The sequence below is a fragment of the Penaeus japonicus genome, unplaced genomic scaffold (assembly GCF_977035675.1).
Source record: "Penaeus japonicus unplaced genomic scaffold, GWHDUDI00000001_assembly GWHDUDI00000031, whole genome shotgun sequence".
Lineage (NCBI taxonomy): Eukaryota > Metazoa > Arthropoda > Malacostraca > Decapoda > Penaeidae > Penaeus > Penaeus japonicus.
Genome location: NW_028234433.1, coordinates 19,755,979 through 19,765,978, shown reverse-complemented (window position 1 = coordinate 19,765,978; position 10,000 = coordinate 19,755,979). Strand labels below are relative to the sequence as shown.

Sequence of the window (10,000 nt, the reverse complement as noted above, 5' to 3'; positions counted from 1 at the left end):
TACTGGCTTAACGCGGAGGGGTTTTGGAACGCCTCGATTATGCGTAAGGATAAACGTCTTGTAAATGATACTTCGAATCACTATCAACTTTGTCTCCGTGTATTTTTTTCCTCTCTCTCTCTTTCTACTACGTCTACCAATCACCCCGATATGATGAAGTTAATGGTCACAGATAAGATTAGCCTCACTTAATAACCACGAATGCAAACCCAATCACTGAAGCACAAGCGCCGATCGCCGGAGTTTGGGCGATCGTCCGCGCACGAGCACCGACGGAACGAGCTCCTTGAACGCCACCGACGCGACACCGACCGACCGCTCTCACGCCGTCGGATGACCCAAGATTCACTCCCCGACTCCTTTGGCACCGTCAGGAGGGAAGGAGACATAGGATCAAGCCCGGGGAACCACCTTCGAAGGAATCCCGTGCCTCGAGACGCCGCCGTTCCGAGGACTGTTTCGTCCCACCCATGCGGCGACTCCTGAGCGATAGATTTCTGCTCCACATCACTCGCGCGGCGGCGATTATGCGAAGGCCCGCCGGGTGAAGATGGGGAGGAGGAGGAGGAGGAGGAGGAAGAGGAGGTGGAAGACGCGGATGAGAAGGAGGAGGAGGAGGAGGATGAGAACGAGAAGGAGGAGAGGAAGGAGGAGGAGAAGGAGGAGGAGGACGACGACGAGAAAGAAAGTTGTATAGAAGGCGTGACGAAGATGATAAGGTAGCGGTTACGGAGGAAGGAAGGGAAATAAAAATATTGGAAAAGAAGGAGAGAAAGTAAGGAAGAACCAAAAAAGGAGAAAAATATCGTAAAATTAAAAATCAACAAACAAAACCTCCATCCTCTCCTCTTCTCACTTATCTCCCCCCTCTCCGCCCTCTCTCTCCCTCTCTCTCTCCCTCTCTTCCTACCATCACAGCGGCGGTCAAGAGAGTCTATATTACGAGGGAGAGAGAGTCTTCAGCGTTCGAGCTCCGTGGGAAGCGGGCCAAAACCCCCCACCCCTCTCCCCCCACCTCTCCCTCCTCCTTCCTTAACCCCCCTCCCTAATGGTGATTCCCAACCCCCCCTCCCCCTCCATCTTTGCCCATCCCCTTCCCCCCCTAATGGTGATTCCCAAGAACCTTCGAATGGTGACTATGGCTACCATTAATGGCTACCATTAATGGCTACCATTAATGGCTACCAATCAGTTTGTCCGTTCGGCCTTTGCAACTTTATATCATATCTATGTATGTCGATAATATAACGATATTTTATGATTATTATTTTCCATAATCTTTACCGTCTCTGATAGCGTCGGAATTATATATAGTGTATTTTCGGTGAAATTAACCTTGTAAAAAATTGTCGTTACTCGTCATATTTTGATTATCATTATAACTATTCTAATGTCCATCACTATCATTACAAACATTACTAATATCATCGATTATTATTTTTGTTCCTCCAATTATCATTACTATTATCATCAGTATTATTACTATTGTTACTTCATTATTTTTTACTGTTAACAATATCCTTATAATTATTATCATCGTTATCAGCATTACCATTATTATCTAATTTCATTTTTCTTCATTAATCCGCTGATGTTATTATCATCATCACTATTATTACAATTCTCATTATTGCTTTTAATTACCGCTACTATTACTCCCGCCGTTACTGTAATTATTATCATTATTATCAATATTATTAATATTATGAATATTATTGTTAGTATGATTATCATTATTATTATTATTATTATTATTATCATCATCATCATCATTACAATAATTACTATTATAATCATTATAATTATTATACTAATTATAACTGTTATTAATATGATTAATATTACCATCTTTATCATTATCATTATTATCATCATAATCAATACAATCACTGGCAATGCTTTTATTATAAAAAATAACATCATTTTCATCATTATTATCATTACCATTATGACTATCATAATTTCCATTATTATTATTGCTACTGATACTGCTATCATTATTGTTAGTTATGTTATTATGGCGTTATAACCAATGCTAGAACTATCACTGACAACGTCATTATTATTAATATTATCGCCACTATTATCATCATTATCATTAGTAATCATAATACTAACAACAATAACAAAATAATAAGATTGATGATAATAATAACAAGGATAACAACAACAATAATAAAAAAAAAATAATATTGATAAAAAATCATAATGACAGTGATATCAATTACTATGATAATAATGATAATAATTATAGAGAAACAACAATAGCGGCAATAACAATAATCATAGTAATAATGGTAATGATAATCAACAACAACAATAACGGTGACAATAGTGATAACAGAAACAGACAAACAACATTATTACTGGCTGTCCAAACTGCAATAATTATAATAATCATAATATTACTAATATTGCCATCATTGCTATTATATTAACATTATCTATAATAACTAGTTGCGTGGCTGTGATAATAAATCAAGGTATGGTAATAATAAAATGATGATAATAATAATGATAATAATAATAATAATGATAATAATAATAAAATGATGATGATAATAATAATAATAATAATAATAACAATAATGGTAATGATAATAATAATGATGATGATCATGATAAACATCATATTCATAATAATAAAAATGATGGTACCACTAATAATAATAATATCAATAATAATAACGATGATAATATTCCTCCCTATGTATATATATATATATATATATATATATATAAATATATATTATATATATATATATATATATATATATATATATATATATATATATATATATATATATATATATATATTATATATATATATATATATATATATATATATATATTTATATTCATCGTTTATCATGATGATAACAATAGCATAAAAAACGCCAATATTAATACCACCACTAACAACAACAGAAATTAATACCAACATCATTAATAACAAAATCAAGATAAGATTAAACAAAAAAACGACATAATTCTCGGCACAATCAAGTCCGATCTATGAATCCTTTATAAATAAAATCAGTATATCTATTAGCCTTATGATAATGAGAACTCTAATCCTTACATAATACTAGTTTGGTGATGGCATCATGTTATCTGCAAAATATATTTCGTTTTTCATGTAAATAAGAACGTTTTTTTGGCAGCCTCTGTCTATGAAGCTGTTCACGGACCGCTTAAAGAGTCTATGTAATATATAGATATATATTTTGTTATATACTTATATGTACAGTATATATGTATATATATTTATTTATGTTTTATTTGTTTTATCCTTAAAAGCTTTCGTGCGAATCTGAATATACGAGCTTAACGTTACGGACACGGAGGATATGATTTCTATACAGGAATCTGGGTATTTGTAATAAAAGTTTTCTTAAGATTAATATGTATCAATAAATCATATATATATGTATGTATGTATACAGATATATATATATATATATATATATATATATATTATATATATATATATATATATATATATGTATATATATGCATATATATATAATATATATTATATATATATATATATATATATATATATATATATATATATATATATATATATATATATATATTCATATATATATGTATATCTATATATGTATATATATATATATACACACACACACATAGACTGCAAATACTACCTTTCATCTGCAACACAATTTTTCTTTAATTCCTCAACAGACATTAATGAAAAAGAAAAAAAGAAGAAAAAAAAGAAAAAGCGAGAGAGACAAAAGAAATATTGAAGGCCCTTTCATCGGCTTCCAGCTAAGAGCGCGGAGTCGATTGTAAAAACTTTTTAGTTTATTCCCCTTCTAAACCTTGTCCTGCTTGTGCATCCCAGGGCCCTTCTCTCCCCTCAGACAGCGCCCCCTTCCCGCCCCCCTTCCCCTCTCTTCCCCTCAGAGGGCCCGTCGCCCCCCTTCCCCCCACCCGCGCCAAGACTAAAGACCCTGCTAACACCCCAGCTGCGGCTCCCTCTGGCCCTCCGCTCTTGCTGGTGCCACGTGAACGTCCCGTCGGTTGTGGCACCCGGGGTGGGGGCTACGGGGAGGGGGGAGGAATGGAGAGGAAGGGAGGAAGGAAAAGAGATGGGGAAAGGAGGGGGAGGAAGAGGAGGAGGAGGAGATGAAGGAGGAGGAGGAGATGAAGGAGGAGGAGGAGGAGGAGGAGGAGGAGGAGGAGGAGGAAGAGGAGGAGGAGGAGGAAGAGGAGGAAGAGGAGGAAGAGGAGGAAGAGGAGGAAGAGGAGGAAGAGGGGGAAGAGGAGGAAGAAGAGGAAGAAGAAGAGGAGGAGGGAATGAGAAGGGAAGGTGGAACGGGGGAAGGAGGTAGGGAGGAATAAGAGGGGGAGGGGGAGGAGAGAGGGAGGGAGGAGGTATGGGGGGGGAGGTCAGTGGCGGAAAAGAGGGCTTTGAAGTCTGACATTAAGGGTGATAAGAAGGTAAGTGGTAAGGGGAGGAAGGAGGAGGGAGGAGGGAGGAGGGAGGAGGGAGGAGAGGGAGGAGAGAAGAGTATAGGTGTAAGGGAGGAGGGGTAAGGGAAGAGGAAGAAAGGGAGAGGCAAGGGAGGAGGGGTAAGGGGGAGGAGATTGCATCTTAGGGAGTACATAAAGCTGTGCAATATCCCTCACTTGCGGAGGTAGCTGAGTGACAGGTCCTCCTCGCGGCGTGAGAATTGCTAGCCCAGTCAAGCAGGAGGGGGGGAGTAGGGGGGAGGGGAGGGCTAGCAGGAGGGGGAAAGCAGGAGGGAGGGGAGGGGAGGGCTAGTAGGAGGGGGAAAACATGGGGATGGGTAGCAGGAGGGGAGAGAGAGAAGGAAGGAAAGGGGGAGGATAGCAGGAGGGGAGTGCAGAAGGAAAGGGGGAGGGAGGATAGCAGGGGAGATGGGGAAGGGGGGTAGTAGGAGGGGGAGAAAAGAGGAAAAGGGGGGGGGAGGATAGGGGAGGGGGAGACCAGGGGGGATGGAGAAGAGGGCAGCAGTGGGGTAGCAGGGGGGGCAGGGGGAGGATAGCAGGAGGGGAATATTAGGCACATGAATTCGAGAGGAGGAACGTAGGGAATAGGAAGGGAGAGGGGGGGGGTGGAAGAGCAAATAAGTAGGGGGGGGAGGAGAAGGTACTAGAAGAGGCAGAAGCGGAACAGGAGTTAAAAAGGAGGGGTCGTTAGAAGGGCAGGTCAGGCTCGTGGCGGGGGTCAAGAAGGTCGAGGCGGCTGAGGGAAGGGCAGGAGATGGGAAGGAGGGGGGAGGGAGAGGGAAGGGAGGAGGAAGGCAGGTCAGTAGACTACAGGTCACACAGGTCGCGCGTGTTGACATGGCGGGTCAAATAGTAATTGCTACTGAAGGGAACCACGCCCCTCCTCCCACCCACCCTTCACCTCCCCACCCCCCATCTACCCATCTACCTATGCCATTATCATCATTTACTCCAAAAGAAGGTTTTCCCAGCATCCCCGTCATCCTCTTCCTTTCTTTCCTCTCTCCTTCTTCCTCCTTCCTAAACACCTGCTACTCCACGCATCCTTCTTAGGAGTGAATGGAGGACCTAATTCTAGAACATTCGCTTATTGGTTCGTCTCTGCTATCGATTCCAAGAAAGAAGCAAAATACAGAAAGGGGAAAAAAATAATTCATCCAGGCCTAAAATAACACCATCTCTGAAAACATCTTTTTAAAAATTAAAAGAACCAAAAAAAGAAAAAAAAAGAAAAAAAAGGGGGAGGATAACCAACAGTCACTTCATCTAACTTAGAAAAAAAAGAAAGTTCAACATCCCCTCCCCCTATTCCCCACCCCCCCTACCCCCCATCCCCATATCATCCGCCAATGAATTCCCCAAAACCTCTGCGTGGTTATTTAATCCATTATTCATACATTTCTTGATGGCCGCTCCCGTCCCAAATCGCACGCGCGCTTATAGATTGAAGGGATTTATCAAATTAAATCCCGCTTAAATGTTTTATTCATACGTGCAACAGACAAACTGGTTGGAAAATAGTTACAGTCACACGAAATATTCTTGTCCATATTCATCATGTATATGCAAATTCGCAGCTATCCATATTTTTATATGTGTTCGTTTATATTTACACACAGATTATATATAGACATGTATATATATATATATATATATATATATATATATATATATATATATATATATATAAATATATATATATATATATATATGTATATATATATATATATATATATTCATATATATATATAATTTATTTATATTTATATATATATATATATATAATATATGCCTATATATATAGAATTATATATATATATATATATATATATATATATATATATTTATATATACATACATTTAGATATAAATAACTATATATATATAGAGAGAGATATATATAGATAGACACACACACACACACACACACACACACACACACACACACACACACACACACACATATATATATATATATATATATATATATATATATATATATATATATATATAAATATGTATGTAATACAAACATCTATCCAACGCAGAGTCGTACACATTTATGAGCACAATGCGGTCTGTATGTTTCCGTCGGAAACATACAGACCAATATGAATATTATTAAAAATCTAGGCTCCTCATATCTACACATATGCATAAACGCGTAAACAAAAACACAGGGACTCACTATTAATTAAATTTAAATCGTTGTCAAATACATACATATATATTAATTAGCGGGCGCGTCAGTATGGCTAAAGTTACAGCGTAGTAAATTATATTATAACCATTTGTCAGAGCCGGGATGGCAGGGGCGGGAAGGAGGGAATGTGACGTGGTCGTTTCGCTTAACAATCTCACCATCGCGCTAACCATGGGCAGACAGGCCCACTTCGAGCCCATACATGATCTATGCTGCTGGTGTCTTCAGACAAAAGACTGGCAGACACACAACCAAAGTGTGTCTAGATAGTGCAGTGACTGTTCATGTGTCTGGACACAGTAGGTGACCAAATTAATAAATTTGCCTCATGGAATTAAATGCGATAAACAACGGCAAAGAGCTATGCAAATTACGGGCATTAATTATTCTTTATTTAGAGTTCACAGATTCTGTCCGCAGCCTTTGCAAAACAGTAAATTGTATTAGCAATTACCGATAGTAACACTGGGTACACAGACTAGGAGACAGTGAGCCGATGTGGCAGTGAGCCAAATGGCTTTAAAGTAACGTATTTGTTCTCCAAACATGTATTTGTTTGTATCCCAAGTACTACATGCATGCGAACGGCACCTGCTAAGGTCACTAGTTTGTTTGTCAGACAAGAAATATGTCACAGTCGCGGAAATTTCGCCCCGGCCCTTCAACTATCACCCAAATGTATACTTCTTCCTGGTGACTACTGTGACAGGGACTGCCATGACATGCCACCTAAGGACGCAACTTGGAGGAGGCCCAGGTGTGTCAGTGGTGCTACTGTGCGAGCACGTCTTCCAACATGTATCAGAAATCACAAAACGCCGCTCATCCCCTGCTCGCGATCTCGCTCGCCTCCCCGCAACACAGCGGTCGCCGAGGAGCAGAAGCAGGCTCGGGTTGCACAGAACGACCAGGCACTTGCAGCAGACACAATGTGCCTTCCTCTCACTGACCTATCTCTCTCTAACAGAAGCAACAACAAGGCGCGAGGGAGTGAGCGGAGACGAGGGAGACAAGTTGGTCAGCTGGGTCGCAGCTGGACCGCGCCTGCCTCTGTCGCGCCCACACCCTAACCCCACGCCCACAACAACGTCAACTTACTTGTGCGTATTCTGAATATCTTGGACTTGTCTGGTTTTCTCTTGGGATTGATCCTCGCAGGTGACCTCCCGATCACCACCTCAGGCACCACCTGCGCCATCCTCTCCGTCTCGAGCTTGGCTGTGTCCACCTGTTCCACCTTCGCTACCGTGGCCGTCGTCACCTCACCGCCAGAGCTAGGCATGGTCCGCACAGGGCGCGCCTAACCTCTCGCCGGGGGCGCTGACGGAGTCATCCTGGCCCACGAACTTGGTCGACTGCCTCGAGTTACGACAATATTTGGCACAACACAAGTCACTAGCAGCGCGAGGGTGCTACGGTCACCGCTCAGCGCAAGGGGAGGCTCGGCACCAACTTCGGGTACTCTCAAGTTTATCAAGGGAATGCGGCGAAGACTAAGTACAAGTAGCGCGGCGCTCTAGCGGCAACACCTCACTCGTTCAGCCACACACCAACACAAACGTCACCAGGTAGGTATTCGCACTATTTGTCTGGCATCACTCGCTTATCACGGGTTGTCACTGACGTGTAATTATAAGTGTCCGTTGTCCATGAACGATGGCAGTGCGGGCGCTCGGCAGTGCACGTCGCGGCACTGAGCGACACTGGTGATGATGCGACCGTGTTGAGGAGCAGGACCACCGTACTCAGCCGGGGTTCCCACAGCTCTGACCGCCCCCGGCCCCGCTCAGCACAGCCACCCGTCGCGCCGCACACACGCCGCCGGTGGGAGGAGCCACGGGCGAGTAGGGCGGAGCCTACGGAGAGGGCGGGGCTTCATTCGTCGTCGCTTCTTCTGAAGCCTGCTTTATTTTGGCTGATGTACGTGGAACAACAACCAGCATACACGTCATATAGTTATGAAGTTCATATAACCCAACACTTTCATCATATAAGGAAAATATATGATTCATATAGCCTAAAAATAATACCTGAAGTCCCGCCTCCCCAGCACTCGGTCACGGAGGGAGGGGCCCATGCGGAGAAGGGAGGAGCCAGGGGCGGGGCATGACACGATCAGTTCTGGACATGCGCGACTCCGGGACCCTCGCGGCGACAGCTCCCTGTCACCAGTGAGTCAAATGGCGCTAAAGGTATAACACCGGTGGACACCGGCATTACAGCCTCCTCTACACACGCTACACCTGTGTCTCCTCCACGCTCACACACTGCACTCGCAGTTCCTACACCTGCAGCCCCACGAGAAGGACGGGCGCGGACGCTCCTGCACCCGGAGCCGCCCTGCGCTGCACTGGGGACTCCTGGCTCGGCCTTCACCGTTCATCCTGTCGCCGGAGCTGCGAGACACAACACCATCCTCCGCGCTCTCGCCAGCGGCCTCCTCACCTTAGTCTTACCATACCTACACTTCACCTGTGCCTCATCTTGCGCTCCTGCCACATCCTGGCATCCCCACCAGTGCCAAGTCAGCGCTGTGCCCACACTCACACTTCACATCCACCCTCACTCACGGACACACACAGCTTAGAGTCGGCACCCAGTGACTCCCCGACACCACAGTGATTATCAGGACGCGGTGGCTTCATCACAACAAAGTGTCATTACTAACGCATGTGAATGTTATTCCAGTCATCACAACGGTGTTTTTAAGTGATCATCGCCACATGAGTCTCGACACCAGAATTGCCACAACATAGAAACATCCACATAGGAGAGTGAACTTTGCTAAAGAGGCCTCATATTCTATCATCCATAAACTACAACACTAACAACGCAGCCGGCGACTCACAATGATTAGTTTAATAACTACAACATTTTACATTTAACACTTACACCCCTCCGCCCCCCCTTACTCACTTCCAACCCCCTTACCCCCCCATCCCACCCGAGTCCCCCACTCGAGAGAGAGAGAGAGGAATTCAAAAACAAAAACAAAAACAATAATTCACACAACCAAACCTCCACCGACAACAAAACTTAAACAAGGAAAGGCAAGGACCCCCCCCCCTCAAATCGACATCAAATAAACAGGGTAGCCAGCATAGCAACACTAGCGAATATGTATAAAGCAGAGAAGTGAGACACAGCAACACAGCGCCTCTCTCTCTCCAGTGGCGGTAATAAAAATGATCGGGTAATTGCACAGATCACTGGTTTTATAATAACAGATTACTGATTAATCACAAAACAGCTGATCGGATTCAAATAACTGGGTTACCATAACACTAATGA

The 10,000-nt window shown here is 42.8% G+C and overlaps 1 protein-coding gene across 4 annotated transcripts in view; it reads right to left on the bottom strand.

The window, feature by feature from the left end:
• Positions 1–10,000, bottom strand: part of LOC122250678 (homeotic protein spalt-major) — a 493,326-nt gene that overhangs the window by 26,693 nt on the left and 456,633 nt on the right. The window contains exon 1 of one of the 4 annotated variants that reach the window (XM_043012230.2): positions 7,808–9,063. The exons of the other annotated variants lie outside the window; for them this stretch is intronic. Coding sequence (XP_042868164.2) covers positions 7,808–7,991 — 184 coding nt within the window. The 5' untranslated portion in view covers positions 7,992–9,063. Of the gene's footprint in view, positions 1–7,807; positions 9,064–10,000 lie in introns of those variants that run through there. 4 annotated transcript variants of the gene reach the window in all.